The sequence below is a fragment of the Phaseolus vulgaris genome, chromosome 9, assembly GCF_051622355.1.
Source record: "Phaseolus vulgaris cultivar YP4 chromosome 9, ASM5162235v1, whole genome shotgun sequence".
Classification (NCBI taxonomy): domain Eukaryota; kingdom Viridiplantae; phylum Streptophyta; class Magnoliopsida; order Fabales; family Fabaceae; genus Phaseolus; species Phaseolus vulgaris.
In genome coordinates this window covers 20,129,550-20,150,377 of record NC_143506.1, presented here as the reverse complement: position 1 = coordinate 20,150,377, position 20,828 = coordinate 20,129,550, and the positions used below count along the sequence as shown (strand labels likewise).

General features: G+C 34.2%; 3 protein-coding genes across 4 annotated transcripts; all 3 read left to right on the top strand.

Moving 5' to 3' along the window:
- Positions 1-3,317: 3,317 nt before the first annotated feature.
- On the top strand, positions 3,318-5,381 carry LOC137821955 (histone chaperone ASF1B). Its single transcript, XM_068626778.1, has 3 exons — positions 3,318-3,653; positions 4,599-4,714; positions 4,811-5,381. The coding sequence occupies exons 1-3, from the start codon at positions 3,545-3,547 to the stop codon at positions 5,159-5,161; spliced, it is 576 nt and encodes a 191-aa protein (XP_068482879.1). The 5' UTR covers positions 3,318-3,544; the 3' UTR covers positions 5,162-5,381.
- Positions 5,382-6,720: 1,339 nt separating this feature from the next.
- LOC137820119 (uncharacterized) lies at positions 6,721-11,574 on the top strand. Its single transcript, XM_068623951.2, has 11 exons — positions 6,721-7,863; positions 9,199-9,312; positions 9,395-9,427; positions 9,520-9,691; positions 9,788-9,966; positions 10,038-10,174; positions 10,306-10,401; positions 10,560-10,629; positions 10,719-10,796; positions 10,872-10,989; positions 11,202-11,574. The coding sequence occupies exons 1-11, from the start codon at positions 6,862-6,864 to the stop codon at positions 11,261-11,263; spliced, it is 2,061 nt and encodes a 686-aa protein (XP_068480052.1). The 5' UTR covers positions 6,721-6,861; the 3' UTR covers positions 11,264-11,574.
- A 905-nt stretch (positions 11,575-12,479) lies between these two features.
- On the top strand, positions 12,480-20,818 carry LOC137820120 (MLO-like protein 1). 2 transcript variants are annotated; one of them, XR_016515718.1, is made up of 14 exons: positions 12,588-12,935; positions 13,014-13,270; positions 13,357-13,473; positions 13,588-13,648; positions 13,894-13,988; positions 14,469-14,543; positions 14,652-14,740; positions 14,881-14,930; positions 15,308-15,348; positions 15,461-15,583; positions 19,534-19,743; positions 19,919-19,986; positions 20,102-20,162; positions 20,257-20,818. XR_016515718.1 is itself a non-coding variant. In XM_068623952.1 (13 exons), exons 1-13 carry the CDS (start codon positions 12,749-12,751, stop codon positions 20,485-20,487), a joined length of 1,542 nt encoding a protein of 513 aa, XP_068480053.1. In that variant the 5' UTR covers positions 12,480-12,748; the 3' UTR covers positions 20,488-20,818. The 2 variants fall into 2 exon arrangements, 1 of the variants encoding a protein (XP_068480053.1); XM_068623952.1 differs by lacking the exon at positions 15,461-15,583 and having other exon boundaries at positions 12,480-12,935.
- The last annotated feature ends 10 nt before the right edge of the window (positions 20,819-20,828 follow it).

The following is a 20,828-nucleotide window of genomic DNA, read 5'->3' as shown; positions in this document are numbered from 1 at the left end:
ATTGTTAATCCTTAATTTGATCCCACGTTATATTTCTCTAATTAAATAATCAATTATTATTATTTTTCAAAATATTAGAACATTTGTTGGTGTGTGATAAAAGAAGGGAGACATCTAACAATATTTCTCTATGTCACAATAGTATGATGTAACATAATTCTACTTTCAAGAATCATTAGAAAAATAATATGATATTTTTTAGCATCCTTTAGCATTCTCAATTAACTCTAAAGTATGGTATAAATGTTAAACTTTGGTATAAAAACATTTTTTATCTTTCATCAAGGTTTTGATTTTATTATCAAATTCAAAATCATTATAGTTAATAAATATCTTTTTGAATAATCATTAATCCATAAAGATTTAACTTCTTATGGCTAGATCCAATCTCCTAATCTTGTAGAAAGGAAAAAGAATTTCACGTTCTTCCTTTCGGGACTAATCCAAATTGATCTTGTAATAGATCGGCTACAGAACACGAATACGTTTATTTTTCAAATGATTTATATAGTCAAGCAGAGTATTCTAAATTCATGTCAATCTACCTTTCGGAGGAAAGCATGTGCTTCTAAAAGATCTTTATCCTGTGACCAATCCCCAAGTTAGTTCTATACATATAGCCAACAACTAGAAAAATAAATGTAATAGCCAAATGATGGTGTGCAATATCGATCAACCATAAACTTTAAGTTTGCATATGATTCAGATCCACAACGATGGGTTCAAATGTACTATATCTTGTAGCACTTAACAATGAGATCCTATTGATTAGTATTATACAAAAATTATGGTAAAATATACACTTCTTCGGGAATGAAAGAAAATTGATCTACTTTAATTTGGTATTTTGTCTTAACTTCTTTAACTCCTGGATACTCTTTAAAAATGTAATTGATATATTAGTCCTATAATAGTCCTGTATTTAGTAATTCGCGTGTATGAATTCAATTTTAAAAAATTGTTGAAATAAAAAATGAATGTTTGTGATTTTAAAATGGACAGTTAAGAGAGAATTGAATTTTCGATCTCTACATTTAATCATGTAAAACATAAACAGTAATAGATAATTCTGAAATGATGTCTTTCCAATTATATATATATTAAGAATTTTTTTATTGATATTATAAGATAATACTAATCATTAGAGAATCCCATTTGATTCATCCATATGTTTATAATCTACATATGTAAATTAATAAAGAAGATCGATTAATCTTCGTCCAAGGAATACTATTACAAATATATTTACTTATTTTTCAGATTCTTTTTATAACTATTCTATCCCTGAAAAATAATATAAATTAAAATTGTAAAAGACTTGTGTCTTATTATTATAATCTCTATTATAGTAACAAGTTTAAAATTATAATAAAAGATTTTATCAAAAACAACTATTATATAAAATAATATAAATGTGATAAATAAATAAAAATTATTGCAAAGATAAGACTAAGTAATTGAATCTCAAATATACATATTTCCTGAACCAATGTACCTTCATTCCTTAGGGTTAGTGATCCGAGTTCTAACTATAAATAAGATGAATCTAAACTCAAAACACTTGAATTGATAACTCTATAAATTGGTTTGCTAGCTGTAATTTAAATTGGTTTGTTAACTGTAATTTAGTAAAAACATACTTAAGAACTTCTTCTTTTGAATACTCATTATTATTGGTTAAAATTAAATAAAAACTATAAGTTTTGTAATCCTTATTTGTTATTAATAATATTACTTATGGTTTTGTATTTTTTTTAAAAACAGTGAATTATAAAAATGTATTAAACAAAATATATGATTTTATTAAGGAAATGTCTAATTCAAAATTCATAGTTAGGTTTATAAATTTAAAATATGAATTTTACAAAAAAAAAAAAAAAACTTGATCAAGAAATGGGAGATGCAAAACTCTTAGTGATCTTAAATAACATATTGAATTATAGAAATAAAAAATAACTTTTTATTTTTCAAAAATTGTACATGTATTAAAATGTAAATAAATAAAAATTATAAATGCGTTAGTCTTATTTATATTAAAACAAAACTCTTAATAAAAAAGTAATGTGAAGTGTAAAATCATATAAAATAAAATAATAAGATATGAATATTTTGAAAGTGAAGTTGGTTGAATGAGTGAAATTGATGATATTAGGGTTGGAACCAAAATGTAACTTCCTTATCCATCATCATCTTTGTTATTGTCTTCCCCCGCTTCCAAATCTTCCTAAGTTTCACTTATTACTTGACAATCTTATATTATTTACATTTATTTAAGAAGTGAATTTATCTTAATCACTCAAAGATTACAAATCCTCTTCACACTTTAGTGCATAATTCTCCATTGAGTGTTTTTCTACGCAAATACTTATTTTTCCTTTTTATTTTGAAATTAATTCTCACCTCAATCACATCTTCATCATATACCACATCAATTTTCATATTACCTTCACATTTGATTCATTTTTATACCAGGTTCAACATGCATATCTCGAAGTTCTTCAATTACTAAAGTATCTTCATCTACACCATAATTTGATTCTCCCTATCTAAGAATAATCTTCTGAAACCTAATCACCCTCCTCCACATCAAACTACACCAACTACATCACCTAGATCCACATACCCCACCCCTTTTCATATTCCACATATTTACAGTCTCAACTTCATTCTCACTTTTAGCCTCAACCTCGTTCTCATTCACAATCTCAACATTATTCTCACTCATTGTCTCTTCATCCTCAGTCTCATTCCCACTAGCAGCTTGAACCTCCACATTCTCACTTAGCGAAGACATTGATTTTTGAAATTGAATAAAAAACAAGTCAACTACACGAATCGAAGAATGACAAAATCACAAGTGCAATTGACGCCCATCCATCACCATTAAACTAAAAAAAATATGTCTTCAAATGTCACAAACATTCCACCAACAAAAAAATCTATTCGTTTGAATATTAGATTTTGTCTTCAATCTTCCCAAAATATTATTTTTCACCTCACTACATGACTACAAAAGTAACATAATATCCATGTAAGCTTAACATGCTACGTACATGTCATTTCTGATTTTATGGTTAGTCACTGGAATAACGTTAATACAAAAATCACATTAAATATTTTAACAAAAATAAGAATTATATTAAAAAAATTAAGAAAAAAATCGAGGGACTGAATTGATATTGCATCAAAAGATCAATTAAACCATCTTATTGACAAATTTTTTTGTAAAAGTGAGAAAAAGGTATTTGGGTGGGTTTTTCTTACACGAGTTGTTGGTGATGTAAATAAATTACAAATAAGTAATAAATAGTGTGAGCGTGGGAATAGTGTCGTGAAATGAGTTGGGAGTGAAAAGCGAGGTCTTTTTTTCTGTCTTCAAACCCTCTCCCGCCAACAACACCAAAGTTGGGTTCTTGGCTTCCCAAGATTGTTTGATTCCTTCATTCATTCATTCATCTGAGAAGAGAAGAGAAGAATCAGCATCACCAGTAGCACCATCATCACCACCACCATCATCATCATCATCACCAACAACAGCATCAGCATGAGTGCTGTGAACATCACCAACGTCACCGTCCTCGACAACCCTGCTTCCTTTCTCACCCCCTTTCAGTTCGAGATTTCCTATGAGTGTCTCACCGCTCTCAAAGACGGTAACTTCTTCTCTCTCTTCCTTTAGGGTTTCTTCTTCCCCTCTCTTTCCAACCACCATGTCGCATATTCATTATTCTACTGTTTCCTTACAAATGCTTTCAAACCCTCACTCTGTAACGTTAATCGCAACCCCTCCCTCTATCTCTCCCTTTCACCCCTTCCATGAGGATGCCGGATCTCTGCACCCTCTGTAACCCCCTGCTTTTCTTATCATTATCTTTGCAACCCCCAATTTCCCCCCCCATCTAATTTAATACCCAAAACCCTGCTTAATCGTATTACACATCCTATTACAATTTACCTTGTCTTTCATCTCACAGTCGATGCTGAAGTAACCGATATCTAAATAGCATTGCAAGTTGACGATTCTCTAAGACGATATCTTTTCATAACTTAGGCCTTGTTTGTTTAGTGTTTTTTGTTCTTGAATATGTATGCCTGCTGAGCACATTCGAAAGCGTTTGTTCTTGACCAAATTCATGTTTCCCAGAAAATTGTCTCTCGGCACTTCACTACTCGGAGAAAACAGAGTTGAATGGAAAAATATCTTTAGCTGTTTCTGTTAATTGGTTTCTAAAACCTTTTTTTTTCAAAACTTAATGGATTTGGAGTGAGAATTTGATTGTTGAGCGCGTGAAATCATTTAGAAGGTGCTTTTTAAAACAAAAAAATGAGAAGGGTATCAAACAACCGTACTGTTTGACCTTGTTCTGGTAACAGTTATTTTAAATTTTGTAATCTATACCTGTATAAACGAAAGCCTATTGAAAATATTTTCTTGTAAGTGATTTTCTCGGAACAAAGTTGTTGTAAATCATCATGTTGAATTTGGGTCTAGAAGTGATTCTAAAACCTATTTTTCTAACGTCTTCACTGTAATCTTGCTTCTGTGGCCTACTTTAACAAGTCTGGTTTTGACAATGTATGCTGTATTGTGGGTGCAGATTTGGAATGGAAGCTCATTTATGTTGGATCTGCTGAGGACGAGACCTATGACCAATTATTAGAGAGTGTGCTTGTTGGTCCTGTCAATGTTGGAAACTATCGCTTCGTTTTACAGGCAAGCGTTATGAATACTAATCTTGCGAATTCTGTGCTGCGCCATGCAATTGTTCATACTCTCACTCTAACTTTGAAAATACTATTTGGTTTGCAGGCAGATCCACCAGATCCATCAAAGATTCGTGAAGAAGATATAATTGGTGTGACAGTGCTTCTGTTGACCTGCTCTTATATGGGACAGGAATTTATTCGTGTTGGCTATTATGTGAACAATGATTATGATGATGAGCAGCTGAGAGAGGAACCTCCACCAAAGGTTTTAGTTGATCGGGTTCAAAGGAACATTTTGTCTGATAAACCCAGGGTCACGAAGTTCCCCATCAATTTTCACCCTGAGAACAATGAAAATGAAGAGCAACCCCCTCCGTCCGAGCATCCATCTGAAACTGGAGAAGATCCACTTGCCTTAGTTGACCGTGAACCTGCAGCTGAGAAGGATTCTTAACATTTTGTAGGTATACAGACCTTTCAATTCCTAAATCTCCATTAAATTCACTGTATGGATAATGATGCCGTTTTTTTGAATCTCTGTTCGATGATGTGAATGGGATTTGTGAGCCCTTTTGAAGTAGGGGCCTTGGAGCACTAGGTTAAAAACGACTGTAATGTATGAAAACCAGTTTCTTTGAATGAAGTTTTGCAATGCAAACCCAGTTTTATGGATAGCCTACTGTTTCATAAATCATAATCTTTATGATTTCTAATATGCAAGAGGTTTCACTGTATTATTTAGGTCATTTTTTGAGTTTTCTTTTGTTCGGTTCTGAGTTTTTGCTTAAAAATATATGATGACTAGGGCAGGCCTGTAGGTCAAATGTTGAAATCTCTGGGATTGCAGCATCCTTTGTAAGGGCAAGGCTGTATATATTTGTCCTCCCTAAACCCCATTAGGAGGACTAGGAGGTAGTTTTGCACCTGGCAGCCTTAGTACAGAGAGTCTTAAGTGCTTATTAGAACTGATCAGGGTTGAACCTGACATCACCCAAATTAAAAATTATGGGTTGATCGATATATAAATATGGATGAACCTGAAACAGTAAATTTCATCTGTTAGGCAAGTTCATTCTACTATTTTCTTTAATTAGGTTTTTGTTAGGCAAATTGTTTAGGGTATATATCTGTCAAGGAGTATTTTGCAATGTAGGAAGGCCTGTTTCTACCATAAGACCCTGTCATTCGTAAACTTCATCAAACAAATAGTTTAGCATGTTTTAATCACTGTTCCAATTTACAATAGAAAACAAATGTATGTTAAAATTTTTAAAGTTTTGCCATATAATTGCTTTTATATACAATCGTGGGTTTGTCATATTTTCTCTAGAAAAACAGCCGATAGTTTATTTTACTTTTCAATCTCGAATGAATTGAGTTTAACACGCTCGAAAAGTCACGACCCTTGTTTGTGCTACTGAATGCCATCATAATTGATAAGCTAAATAAAGAAGTGATATGGACAAAAAAACTGTTTATAAATTTTAACTTTGACATAAATTTGTTTATAAGTATCAAATTATTTTAAAAAAGTGGAATAAGTATGAAAATATAATAATCTTATGTTTTAAATTAAAATACATAATATATAGAATGAGACTATTACCACTTTCTCAATTAAATATTCTTAATGGTTTTCTCTACACGTCACCTTTGTATATCTAGCAAAAGAAGTTCTTAACTATCTCAAACTTTTTCATCTTTATTTATCTTACTAAATATTCTAAACTGTGTATCTCTTTCGATTTGATTTTATAATTAAACTTTAATAATGAAAGGAAAATGTTAATAACTAAATTAATCTCATAATATTTCAAATTATTTACCATAAATTTATATTTTTAAATATATTTCTTTATTATAAATTATAATGACTTATATAAGGTTTAACTCTATTATAAGGGTTCAATTTTTTTCACGTATTGTTAACATTATAGTTTTTGGGAGAAATTAGTTGTGTAAAGCAAACATGTTGTATTAATTATATAAGGTTATGAGTATTAGAGAGTTGGCGTGGTGAAGATGAAGAGGTGGAGGACCTTGTGAATAACGTCATAAGCATGGATATCATCGCTTGCTTCCAAACCTCCCTCCGATACAACACACGCACTCATATCATCCTTCTCATTCATCACCTTTTACTTTGGCCTAAAAATGGTGAGTGGCGAACACAACCTGCCAAGTCCAACCTTGAAACAGTACAACGTTAACGTCTCCGATCAGAGCATGTCGAAGAACCACATCTCACCCACACCACATAGGTTTCGGTCCAGAAGGAGGAAAACCACTTCTGCTTGGCCCTTCTCATCGCTCAGCCTCCGCGAATACGGCATCCACAACACTAACAGTCCCTACTACAAGGGTCTCACTGATCAGTCCCTTGCCATTGTAGACGCCATACCCTCCTCCTGCACTCAACCTCAACCTCATCCTCTTCCTCATACCCCTCCCACCGACCTCCTTTCCAGTCCTTACTATAAAGGGCTTACAGACTATTCCCTTGTTATTGGCCCCTTGACCTCTCACCACCATCCCTCCTTCTCTTCCACCCCCAGTCCTTACTATGCTGGTCTTCTCACTCACTACACCCTTCTACTTCATGCACCCTCACTTGATCAACCTCCTTTCACTCACTTCCAACCTCCTATCCAAACTACTCAAGGGATAACGCCCCCTCCAAACCTCAAGACCGACTCTACTTTGAAGGACTTGATGGTCCACGCTGACCAAGTTGACTTTCTTATTCAAGAAACCAACCAATTTGGTAATTATGCATTGGAAGAACTTGGCCAGAGAGAGAATGATGTTGATGTTGATGTTGATGTTGAGATGGTGATTGAAGAGAAGGCATGGGAGAGTGTATTCGAGCATAAGTTTGAGGCTGTGTTAGAAGAAACAATGTTGGATGTGAGGTTGATGAGTGATGATGTTATTGAAGAGACACCATTGGGGGAGAAAGGTTCAGAAAGAAGGGAGGATGCAGTGGAGATGGATGTGTGGAAGGAAGAGGAAGTGAAAGTGCATGAAGAGATATCAAGAGTTTTTGTTTCATCAGAGGGAGATGTGTACGACTATACATGGGCAGCCAAACACCAACCCATGACTTTGGCAGACTTCATCTGCAACAAAGATAAAGCACATCAACTCAAAACAATGGTAAGATATATCTTTATTTAAATTTAAATACATACTCATATTTTATTTCTATTTTAAAATGCATTTTGCTGCACACTCTTTTAAATGGTGTGTGTCGGTGTCTGATATCGATACTCATATGACACATATAGGACACGTATCCGTGAAGTGTCTAATTCAAAAAGTATTTGTTAAATTTTTAACAATTCTAATACGGTTCTAACACAATTTAAAAAAAAAAAATACATTAATTTTCTCAAAATTCAAACTTTATTGTATAAATTGTTATTATGATTATAAAAATAAGAAACAAATTCTTGGGAACCGGTCATAAAAACATCTTTTTACTCCAAAAAATAATCTGAAACTTGTGCACATAAATCTTTATTATCAATTTATATAATTCATAATTATATAATATATAGATTCTTGTCCTATTTTCTTACATTTTAGAAATTTTACGTATTTCCGTGTCCGTGTAGTATAATATCCGTTTGAGTGTCTATGGTACATAGTTTGCTTCTCATTGCTTCTATTTATTTATTTTTCAGATTCTTTTAAAGGTAATATGTTATTAGCTTTGACCAATAGGTGCCTATCAAACTTATATAGCTGTGTTTGTATTAGGTTGCTGGGGAAAGAAAATAAAGTAGAAAAAAGAGAAAAGAAAAAGTAAAACATATGAGATTGTTACCTCAAGCAAAATCCTCTAGAAATAAATAAAAAATGTGTATTAAATTTGATTGGTATGATAAACAGATTAAATTAATTAAATAATATAATAAGTTATAAATATATTCTTAGTTTAATTTTAATAAAATCGAGTATGAATTAAAATTTTAAAATAATTAATTTATAAAATTAAAAGAATATTTTAATATTATTTATAACATCTTGTAAAACTACATGAATTTAAAAAAAAAATTAATATAATTTCCTACTTCTATATAACTAGTTTATTTTGTTAATATTTATTTTATAAGAAAATAAAATCAAAATCACTAATATTAAATTAATTAAAAATTTAAGATTTATTTAAATCATCAATGAATAAAAATATTAATTATTTTAATATATTTATTTATTTAAGTGTTATTACAATTATTTGTACTAAAATATTTTTAAAGTGTCATTTTTTATATTAGATATAAAAACTGTAACATCAAATTTGTCCGAAAGTATTTAATATATTGATGAAAATATTAATCTATTTTCAAATCCTAAATATACAACTTAAATTAAAGAAAACAAATTATTGTTACCAAAAATTTCCATACAAAATATTGGTGAAATATTAGAGTTTTGTAATCTTTTAAATTCATGATGAAATTAAAATTAGATTTGATAATTGCACAGGTAAAAGATGGTTGTGGGTGCAGTCACTTTATATTTGAAGGACCACCCAGTGTGGGAAAGAGATCCATGATAAGGGCTATGCTTGGAGAGGTATTTGGAGCCGACAGGGTCCAGGTAATAAACTGTTTTAATTCATATATATTTGTATATTCTACCAAAACACTCATAATTTTACCACTGAATGACAACATCACAGGTCACAGAAGAACATAAAAACTTCATTTTGAAGGTATCTTCCTTCTTCATTTATATGTTGCATTTTCATCAATGATAAACTGTTTCTTCCTCAATCAATGCCATTTATTCTACATATACACGTAGGGAGAAATGGTTGATAGTGTGCAAGTGCGCGTGAAGAAATCACTCCATCATGTTGAGGTGAATCTGTCAGAGACAAAGGGATACGAAAAACATGTTATTGTTGATTTATTCAAGGAAACATATGGTCAGGTGATAGATAACTCGCAGCCTTGTTTCCCAGACAATTGCAAAGGTACGTACGTAAGTAATTGTAATTGATGCAAAAGGTGATGATTAGGTAACAACATATATGTCTGCTAACTCTCTATGTCTGTGGTTTATTTGAAAGCAATCGTTTTGTATGAGGCGGAGAAGCTATCCATAGAATCGTTGTTGTATATAAAGTGGCTGCTAGAGAAGTATGAAGGCTGTAATAAGGTTTTCTTCTGTTGCTCTGATGAATCCAAGCTCCAACCTGTGAAGCCACTTTGTATCACTATCCGTCTTTCATCGCCATCAACCCAAGAGGTCCCTTCTCATCCTGCATTCTCAATACATATCACACATAACATGCTTCTCATTACCTTTTCACTCAACAGCTAGCTAAGATTTTGGAAAACATTGCAAAAGAAGAAGGAATTCAGTTATCACGCCACTTACTCGATACCATAGTTTTGAGCTCCAGAAACAATCTACGCCAAGCCATTCGTTCGTTAGAGGCCACTTGCCGAAACAGGTGAGTCGTTTCCATATATATAAGCAGTGTAGTATGTTAATGAATGCTTTCTTTTTCTTCCTATTTATTATGCAGAAAACTTGGAGAATAGTAGTGTTATAGATGAATATTGTCTGTTATTTTGCATGCAGGGATGTTCTGAAAGACGAGGATGTGATTCTAACAGGGTGGGAAGAAGATATTTTGGATATTGCCAAGAACATAATCCAAGAGCAAAGTCCACGACAGTAAGGAATCAGTTGCTGCTTATATATCCCTTGAATGCTTAGGGTGTAAAATCATAGGCTAGAATGTGTTTGCATCTTTTAACTTTTTATTCAAGTATTTAGTTTTGAAGTTCATGGTTTTTTACAAGAAGATAATATACAAATATCCTTTGTAATAGACTGTACGCCATTCGTAGAAAGCTGCGAAGTCTTATGAGCCATGACGTTCCTCCTGACTATATTTACAAGGTAAAGAAATTACTTTTTTGAAGTGAAAAGAAAAATTGAAGCAATGCAAAAGATGTTAATAAAGTAAGTTTTTTGATGCATGCATGCAGTCTTTGGTACCAGAGTTAACCACTCTTGTTCATCACTCCCTACGCCCAGGGATTGCCAAACTCGACAGGGAGTTCATGGTAAATAAATACTCAAACTCTTTTCTCTATTTCACTTTATATTTTGTTTTGATGCAATTTTTTGTCCCTTCTCAGAGACCCAGTGAAACTACGAAGCAGCACTTCTGTCATGCTCAAAACAAACAATCGGAATCTGACGACAAGAACAATGATTCAACAAAAAGGAATACCTTAACTTACTTAAAATTGGAAGGTAAAACATTTTCTGACTTTCTGTCATTTACCATTTACTGTCTTCAATATTTTTACAATTCATTTCCAACACGTAACTTATTAGTTGATGTGTTTTGGATAAAGTTCTCCGTTAGAAAGTGTGAAAAACGTTTTGGACCAAGTGAAAGGTAAATTGAGAAAGGTGACAGTAAGTATGTTAATTATTGATGATTGGAATTATATTGTTGGCAGAGTTTATAGCGAAAGTGATGAGCTGGTACAAGAATTGGTCTGAAAAAGACAATAAGCAGTAGTAGCACGTGCAGCAACACAGTGTGTCTGCTTAAATATGAACCAATAAATCATTGCCATGAAAATGTTGCAAGAAGATCTTTTTACACAACAATATATTACAGTGAATGTTGGAGTGCTTCATTTATTAATCTTGCTAGCTAGCTGCTGTGTAATTATTGGATACTCCACATCTGTTACAAAACCAAACCAAGGTAGTTCATAGTATATCTTTGTCCTACGTATGTGTAATGTTTATTCCTTACTTCAATACAAACAATTTTATTTTAAAATAATCATACATTTTGGAGTGTGCACTTTCTCCTGTGTACTTTAAACTGTATATACAGAAATTTAAAACTTTTTAAAAATATTTTAATATCTTTTTTATTTTACTATGGCGGTTAAAAAAATATAACGACTACATAATAAGTTATCACTGTTGGTATAAGTTAAAACTAACTAATGCATTAAATGAAAACTCTTACATATATATTTAAATTTTTATTTATAACTTATATAAAAATGGTTAATAATTCCTTAAACTTATTACAATATTAATAAATAAGAGATATAGAATGACGTGGTATATATATATATATATATATATATATATATATATATATATACTAGTTTGATTTGCTTTGCGTTTGTTAATAAATGAAATAGAAAAATCTATCGATCAATTTGTAAATATTTTCCAAAAAAATCTGTTGATTGTGTAGAAGCTTCCTAGAAATAAAGAATGGTACTTCTTAGCCACAAAAATCTAAAATGAGTTTGGCCCTTTCACATGGCAACAGAGAATTTGGTTTCGTTTTCATTTTCAACTAATTTACTTCATATTGATGGCATCCCATGCAACTAAAAATCTATACCTAATCAATTATCAACTATTACAAGTAACAACAACTCATTGCCACACCAATCGTCACTCGCCATGTTTAATTTCGTCTTCATTACTTATCAAAATAACCATTTTTCGTAAAATTTAAATTTTAACACCTACCGTATTTATTTTCTAAAAATATTATTACACTCGTTCACTTCCTTTAAAATATTTTATCCAATTAAATTATAATTACTAATTGACAACTAAAAGGAACGAAAAGGCTTCAAGTAAAGTAGTGGTTTTTGTTAGTAATATATGATAAGACCGTTCAAATAATAAATAATCTACACTTAAAAGTAAATTTGATTTCAGCAATAATAAAACTGAATTTAGATATTTGAGAAGCCACTATTGTTGAGAAAGTTATGATTTAGAAAGGTGAGAAAAGTGTAATAGAAAAAAGTAACTGTATGAATATGATTATTTTATTGAAATGGCGCAAGGATTATTCACTCGTGATATTTATGATTCAAATCGAAAACGAGAGGTGTATTTTAGATTTTTTTAATGAAAAAAATGTTGTGTTGGAAGGTTTGTTTGATGTTATGATGGTGAAGGACAACTGCGAATAACTATCTAAAACACAGAGAGAGAGAGAAAGAAGACAGAGAGAGGGATGAGTGGCGGAGGAGGAGAAGAGGGAGATAGTCTGGAGTTCACTCCCACCTGGGTAGTGGCCGCCGTTTGCACAGTCATCGTCGCCATATCCCTCGCCGCAGAGCGCTTTCTTCATTATGGCGGAAAGTTTCTCAAAGCCAAGGACCAGAAGCCGCTCTACGAAGCTCTCCAGAAGATCAAAGAAGGTTTTCTTCTTTTTCTTTTCTTTTCTTTTCTTTTTCCCTTCAAATCCAAATTCACGATCTCTCTCTGTACTGCCTCAGAGTTGATGTTGTTGGGCTTCATTTCCCTCCTTTTGACGGTTACGCAAAACGGCATTACCAAAATCTGCGTTCCGCCGGGCTTCACGCGCCACATGCTTCCGTGTAGCCTCGACCTCGCCCCCAACCACGAATCTCATTTCCAGACTTTTTATTTCCCCGGAACACCCAGACGCCTTCTTGCTGCCACTGCGGAGGAACACGCGCCGCCCCACTCCAAGGCTGAGACTGAGACCGCGACTGGTTTCTGCTCTCGCAAGGTCGCTCACTAATCGTAACTATCATGAACATTGCATCGCATCTTCTGATTACCCCACCCACGCCCATTTCTCTTTTCACTTTTCAGAACAAGGTACCTTTGTTGTCTGTGGAAGCACTGCACCACCTCCACATCTTCATTTTTGTCTTGGCTGTCGTACACGTCACCTTTTCCGCACTCACCGTTATCTTTGGAGGTGCTAGAGTGAGTTCTATGTCATGTCCCCTTTCCCCACCATCAACTCAACTCTTTTCTCTTTTCTTTTTTCTCTTTCTTCACTTTTCTCTGTTCATGCAATCGCTCTCATTCTATATGCAGATTCGTCAGTGGAAACACTGGGAAGATTCAATTGCAAAACAGAACTACGCAACCGACCAGGGTAAATTATTTCTTTTATTTCATTTCCTCAATTCTTTCTACACTCTCCTCTCTCTGTCTTCAAATGCTTTTATTATTCCTGTGCATTTTGTATTTGTTAATAAATATAATATGTTTTATGCTTTTGGTACTGTCTAATTTTACTGTGTTAACTGAAGCATCAAACCTTTGCAAATAATTTTCTAGTTCGTTTTTAAATCTTATTATTTCCTCGCTCCCTCTTACATTTCTTTTTCTTTAATGCAGTTCTGAAACCAAAGGTGACTAATGTTCAGCAGCATGATTTTATCAGGGACCGTTTTTCTGGTTTTGGCAAAGACTCTGCTATAGTCGGTTGGTTGGTAAGTTAATTACAAGTTTGTCATGGTCTGTGTAAGTTTAATGAATACGATAAATGAAGTTATACTGATGGCATCTTTGGGTTCTTGGCACTTGCAAGCTTTATATGGCTCATTTAGAGATACCCTGATGAATCTTTGGTTGGTTTCTTAACATTTACAAGCTTTATATAGTGCAACCGCACATGTGCCATATTTTTTCATTAACCCTGCTGATTGTCCAGTCTTGCTTCTCCTCAATCCATATACTTCCATCTGTTACACTTCCAGTCTTATCAAAGTTTTTTAAATATTGGTTTGTTTTAGATCTTGTTTTGAATTTTGATATACTTTTTCCTTGATGTTTGATTACCACCATGTAGTTATTTTCTTCACCACACAAAACAAATAAACTTTGAAAGTCAAAGCTAAGCTAGTGTCTTTTTAGTGTTTTTGTTTCTTTTTATTTATCTCTCTCGCCTAATCATTTGCTGCTTCTTTCAGATATCCTTTTCTAAGCAATTTTATGGATCTGTGACAAAATCAGATTATGTGACGTTACGACATGGTTTCATTATGGTAAAGCTCTAGTGTGCCATATTTGTTGTGAAATTAATAATCTCTCAGCCAGCTATTGGCCAATGGCTTCGATGCTTGAGTAGTAAAATTTATCCTTTTATTTTTTAGACCCACTGCAGGACAAATCCAAAGTTTAATTTCCACAAGTACATGATCCGTGCCCTTGAAGATGATTTCAAGAAAGTTGTTGGTATAAGGCAAGTTCTTCTATGTTATTGCTTCTATGTCTGTATGACAATTATACATCATTTAATTGCCAATAAAACTTTATTGTCACTTGTCTCATTGTGTATAGTCATTGGTTCTTTGTAATAAGAATTACATTTTCTGGTTGCAGTTGGTATCTTTGGCTCTTTGTGGTTATCTTCTTGTTGCTCAATATCAATGGTATGTTATAAAATATAAAGTTATGTTTTTGTGTTTACCTCATGGTCTTGTTTATGGACTGTGATAGTCTTATATTTGTCTCTTTGTGTGTTTTTTTGTAATGTAAGTTAATTTAAATAACATTCTGAAGTAAAATAGGAAAGGTTAAGAATTACATTTTATGTTTTGGTGATGAATATCATGCATGACAGTTAACAATAATGACCAATATATGTTTGCCTATTATTTTTTTTGACTTGGTGATGAATATTAAGCATGCCAGTTAACAATATTGACCAATAGGAGTAAGTAATTGATTTAGTTACTTTTGGTTTTGTTGATTACTAAATAACATCACTTGGAATCTTGTTATTAAGGCGTCTGCTTAACTTTTCCAGGTTGGCATACATATTTCTGGATTGCTTTTATTCCTGTCATTGTAAGTATCTTGATTAAATTTTTTACCCTTTTTGAGTGGACGTGGACATTTACATGGCCGTGCATTCATTTTACTGGGCTTACATACCCTTCTTGTCTTAATTTTGTTCAAGGGATAATTTGTTTACAATGTTGCATGGAGTTTCTTAATCAAATCAAACAACTATACAGTACAAGACTATTGTTTCTATTAAACTGGTGTCGTACCTTGGTTTTCTGCTCTGCATAGATACAAGGTGATTGGTTCAACAATTTCCTTAAAATTTCTGTAACTAGTATAATATTATATCTTTTAATATTTGAAAAAAAAATGCCTCATAAATATTATTTCCGGACATATTTTTAGAATCATTTCCACCAAATCATACTCAGGTAGGCAGGTATAGTTTTTTTGGGTTAAAGTTAATCGAGCTCGGTCTCCAAAAGATCTTGGTGGATCACTTTTTCTGCTCAATGTTAATGGTGAGTCTCCGTATTGGTTCAAAAGACTCGAACTATGTAAGAAAATAAAGATTGATTTTACTGATAACAATCACATTAATTACACCAAAACCTTTAAAAAAGAAAATAAAAATATGCTGAAATAAATAGGAAGATTCTGAAAATATTTTTTCTAAATAACTATTGCAAAGGCACCTTAACACCTACATCAGTAACATTATATTGGAAGGGTGTGTGTATCTTGTGTCTCTGTTTGTGGTCTATTTTGTTGTGCTTTGCTGGGAGTCATGTCTAGGGCAGCTGAGAGTGGCCATTATATTAGGTAATCCTCGTTGAATGTGGACTCCGTTATTGGCTGAATATTCTAGAACCCCTTGCAAGTGAAATGTTAAGAGATGCTGTCACTAACCTTTTTGGGTCTTATTAGTGTACATATACTGTTGGGAAAAACGGGTAATTTTCCCACTAAAACAAAACCCTAACAGAGCTACCCGACAAATAATATTGAATAAATAAAGCAGAATAATAAAAGAGATAAAGAGGAAAGAACACACCCTAAAATTGTTAACGGAGTTCGGCCTGTTTAGCCTAATCTCCGAGCACAGCAAAAACAGCTCACTTTTATTACTATGAGAGAAGATATTACAAATTGGGATATTTAACAGTGAAGGAGAAGAGTTTAATTTATAACCCCCAAACCTCCTTCCCAAACAATGAACCCACCGATGTGGGACTTGGGATTAAGCCAAAATCAACAAATCTCCACCTTGGCTTAATTTCAAGTCCCACCTAAAACAAATCTTCTCAAAACATAACAAAAAAACAAACTTTACAGTGCTTCAAATTTGCGCCTCCGGGCACCAACTTCAAATGTGCAAAATATTAACCAAGTCTAAACAATATTCAAACTTGGCCCTTGTAACCACCTTGCCTTGTAGCGAACATCTTCTTTATTAGAAAATTCTTCTTTCTTTGCAAATACCCATTTGCACCCAATTGCCTTCTCACCTTTTGGTAATTGTGCCAACTTCCACGTCTTGTTCTTCTTCAAAGACTGCATCTCCTCTTCCATCGCACCCGCCCAATTACCACTCTCTGAACTCAGAATGGCTTTTGGGTAAGTGGATGGAATGTCATCAACAACTGGAAGTGCATAGGCAACCATATCCATGAAACGAGTAGGCTTCTGAATGTCTCGTCTCTGTCTTCTAACTGCAATTGGCGCTGATTGTTGTTGAGATTCTTGGGTAGGAACCTCTTCCTCATCCGACTCTTCTTCTGCCATAGGAGAGTGACTTGTGGTATTTCGTGTTGGGATCACCACTGTCGGCTCAAACTCCACCTGCTTCCGGGCACACTCCACCTGTTGTGGAGTACTATCAGCTCCTTCTGGATTTACCTTCTTTAACATGGCAGATTCATCAAAGGTAACATCCCTGCTGATAATCGTCTTCTTTGCCTCTAGACACCACAAACGGTATCCCTTCACTCCAGGACTAAAGCCCATGAAAAGAGCTTTCTTTGCCCGTGGATCCAACTTTGATTCAATCACATGATAATATGCAATAGAACCAAAAATATGCAAAGAATCATAATCAGTTGCAGGTTTTCCAGACCATACCTCTAACGGGGTTTTGCCATCTATAGCAGATGATGGCAAACGATTGACGAGATGTTGAGCGTATGTCACAGCCTCAGCCCAAAACTCTCTGCCTAACTCAGCATTAGACAACATACAACGAACTTTCTCCACAAGTGTCTTGTTCATACGCTCCGAAACCCCATTCTGCTGTGGTGTTTTTCTAACAGTGAAGTGCCGAACTATGCCACAATCTTGGCATACCTTCAGGAACGGATCACTCTTGTATTCTCCTCCATTATCTGTTCGGAGAACCTTAATCTTCCTTCCTGTCTGGTTTTCAACTTGAGCTTTCCACTTAAGGAAAATTCCAAGCACATCATTTTTGTTCTTCATAGTAAACACCCAAACTCTCCTGGAAAAATCATCAACAAAAGTGACAAAATAATGCCTACCTCCGATTGACGGAGTCTTGGCAGGTCCCCACACATCTGAATGCACATAATCCAGAATACCCTTGGTATTGTGAATTGCAGTGCCAAACTTCACTCTTCGTTGCTTTCCCAGAACACAATGCTCACAAAATTCAAGTTTGCAAGCCTTCGTACCTTTCAACAATCCTTGCTTGGTAAGAATTTGCAAGGATTTCTCTCCAGCATGTCCCAACCTCATATGCCACAACTTCGTTGCCTCAGCATCCTTCTTAGTGCTAGAAGTTGTTGCCGCTACTGTCCCCACCACTGTACTACCTTGGTAGTAATACAAATTGTTCTTCCTCACGCCTTTCAACATCACCAGTGCTCCTGAAGTTGCTTTAAGAATTCCATCTCGCATCGTCACAACTAGGCCTTTAGATTCTAAAGCCCCCAATGAGATGAGATTCTTCTTCAACTTTGGCACGTACCGTACATCCCGCAAAATTCTGGTGGATCCATCGTGATTCCGCAACTTGATTGAACCTATCCCGACTGTCTTACATGGATTATCATTACCCATGTAAACAACCCCGCCATCGAGTTCTTGAAAATCAAAGAACCATTCCCGAATGGGACACATATGATAGGTACAACCTGAATCCAATATCCACTCATCTGGATGCAATGATGCTGAAAGCGAGACAATCAACACATCACTTTTGCTTTCTGCAACATTTGCATCTTGCAGAGCCTTCCCTTCTTGATCCGAATTTGCCATTACAGACTCACAATATAATATTCAATATTACAAATAATTTCAAACAACCCAAGGCGAACCTTCGGCTCTTGATACCACTTGTTGGGAAAAACGGGTAATTTTCCCACTAAAACAAAACCCTAACAGAGCTACCCGACAAATAATATTGAATAAATAAAGCAGAATAATAAAAGAGATAAAGAGGAAAGAACACACCCTAAAATTGTTAACGGAGTTCGGCCTGTTTAGCCTAATCTCCGAGCACAGCAAAAACAGCTCACTTTTATTACTATGAGAGAAGATATTACAAATTGGGATATTTAACAGTGAAGGAGAAGAGTTTAATTTATAACCCCCAAACCTCCTTCCCAAACAATGAACCCACCGATGTGGGACTTGGGATTAAGCCAAAATCAACATATACTTGGTGAATTGGGCCCTTGCTACTTAGTCCGGAACAGAAGTTATCCATGTGACATGTCTTACCAAATGGGTTGTGGGAGGGAAGAAGAAAATTTTGTTTATTTTAGTTATGCTTTTGTCTTGTAATTTCTGATAAAATATTATTGTCAATCAGTTTTTAAGCCTTAAGAGTACCAACCAATTGTAGGCTGGACAGATTTCCAGGTGTACCTTTCGTATGAGTATTATTCGAAGAAATTTTGATCCTGGAAACAACTAGTATTGTTTTATGTCTTCTGAAACAAATGCCCTTAAGAATTATATTAGTTAGTGGTTACTTTGGGACTCTTTTTTTTGCAATTTTCCAATTATTATTTTTACTGATTATTGGAGGAGAGCCACATTTGTGCTAGTGTTTTGCTTTCTACCGGTGCTTTCTTGTTAAACCTGTATGCACTAGCATGATCTATTTGTTCGAGCAAGTTGACGTATAGTAGTAGGTTTTCTGTTTGGAATATCCTTATTTTTTTATTGTCCCGCACTGTATCTCCCCCTTCATTAATTTCATGATTCTGGTTTGCATTCTTTCAGCTATTGCTTTCTGTGGGCACTAAGCTGGAGCATGTAATAACCCAACTAGCTCACGACGTGGCTGAAAAGCATGCAGCCATAGAAGGTGACTTAGTTGTGCAACCATCAGATGAACACTTTTGGTTTCATCGGCCCCGTGTTGTCCTCTTCTTAATTCACTTTATCCTTTTCCAAAATGCTTTTGAGATAGCATTTTTTTTCTGGATATGGGTAAGCAAATAATTCTCTTGAAGAATAAGTTGGGATATTCTCGGTCAACCCTTTTCTTATTCTTTTTTTTTAGTTTCGTTTTGCTTTTTGGTTTAGGGAGGCACGATGAGTGGTTGGGGTTAATTATATGTAGTTGTGGTGAATATAATGAACCCCTTGTGGTCTCACTTCTCAGGTTACATATGGATTTGACTCGTGTATAATGGGGCAAGTTCGATACATTATTCCAAGGCTCGTTATTGGGTAACTGTTAATTTTCTTTTCAGCAATATGAATTCCTTCTTCGTGACTATCAAACTTAGCTGAAACTTTTCTCTTTTTATCCTTTTTTATTTCCTTCTATATATTGGGATTACAGGGTATTTATTCAGGTATTATGTAGCTACAGCACTCTGCCACTCTATGCATTAGTTACGCAGGTAGGCATGCGTAGCTCTTGAAACTAAAATGCAGATTAATTATGAATTTAAATAGTGTCCTCTTTGCATTGACTTCCATTATTTCACACTGTAGATGGGAACTCACTATAAGAGGGCAATATTTAATGATCATTTGCAACAAAACATTGTTGGTTGGGCACAAAAGGCGAAGAGGAGGAAAGAACAAAATGCTGATGGCAATCCTGGCCAAGGAAGTTCTCAGGAAAATGGTAATACAGGAATCCAGCTTGGGTCGATTTTCCCGAAGAAGGCATCTGGTCCAGGAAACAGTTCTTCTGCCCCCAAAGCTGACCGAACCAGCTGAGTGTGCATATCTAATGGAACAATTACTATCTAATTCTGTAAAGTTGCACACAAATTGCACTTTTCTTTATATTATTTTCTTTGTTGCTTAGTTTAGCATTTCGGAACATCGGTTTGAGTTGGTGTAAGCGTTTTAGCATAAGTTTGAAGTTCCCTGAGTAGATGCTAGTGAAGGCCATTGTCATTTCTAAGATCACTCTCAGTCATTGGATTAGGATCACCTGCACTGCAAAAAGAACCGCAGGATCGTCCAGTTTTAATACAAGAGTGTGAAACATTTTAGCTTTGTATTTTTATTTTGTAGTTTAATGTATAAAATTGTTTTCGATGAATGAGAGATAT

What these genes read in the sequence shown, in the direction of transcription:
- LOC137821955 (XM_068626778.1), top strand. Translation starts at nt 3,545, where the DNA reads ATGAGTGCTGTGAACATCACCAACGTCACCGTCCTCGACAACCCTGCT. An exon ending in TCTCACCGCTCTCAAAGACG is followed by an intron (nt 3,654 to 4,598) that starts GTAACTTCTTCT and finishes TTGTGGGTGCAG; the next exon opens with ATTTGGAATGGAAGCTCATT. An exon ending in ACTATCGCTTCGTTTTACAG is followed by an intron (nt 4,715 to 4,810) that starts GCAAGCGTTATG and finishes TTTGGTTTGCAG; the next exon opens with GCAGATCCACCAGATCCATC.
- LOC137820119 (XM_068623951.2), top strand. Translation starts at nt 6,862, where the DNA reads ATGGTGAGTGGCGAACACAACCTGCCAAGTCCAACCTTGAAACAGTAC. An exon ending in ATAAAAACTTCATTTTGAAG is followed by an intron (nt 9,428 to 9,519) that starts GTATCTTCCTTC and finishes ATATACACGTAG; the next exon opens with GGAGAAATGGTTGATAGTGT. An exon ending in CAAGAGCAAAGTCCACGACA is followed by an intron (nt 10,402 to 10,559) that starts GTAAGGAATCAG and finishes CCTTTGTAATAG; the next exon opens with ACTGTACGCCATTCGTAGAA.
- LOC137820120 (XM_068623952.1), top strand. Translation starts at nt 12,749, where the DNA reads ATGAGTGGCGGAGGAGGAGAAGAGGGAGATAGTCTGGAGTTCACTCCC. An exon ending in CTGCTATAGTCGGTTGGTTG is followed by an intron (nt 13,989 to 14,468) that starts GTAAGTTAATTA and finishes TGCTTCTTTCAG; the next exon opens with ATATCCTTTTCTAAGCAATT. An exon ending in TCTATGCATTAGTTACGCAG is followed by an intron (nt 20,163 to 20,256) that starts GTAGGCATGCGT and finishes TTCACACTGTAG; the next exon opens with ATGGGAACTCACTATAAGAG.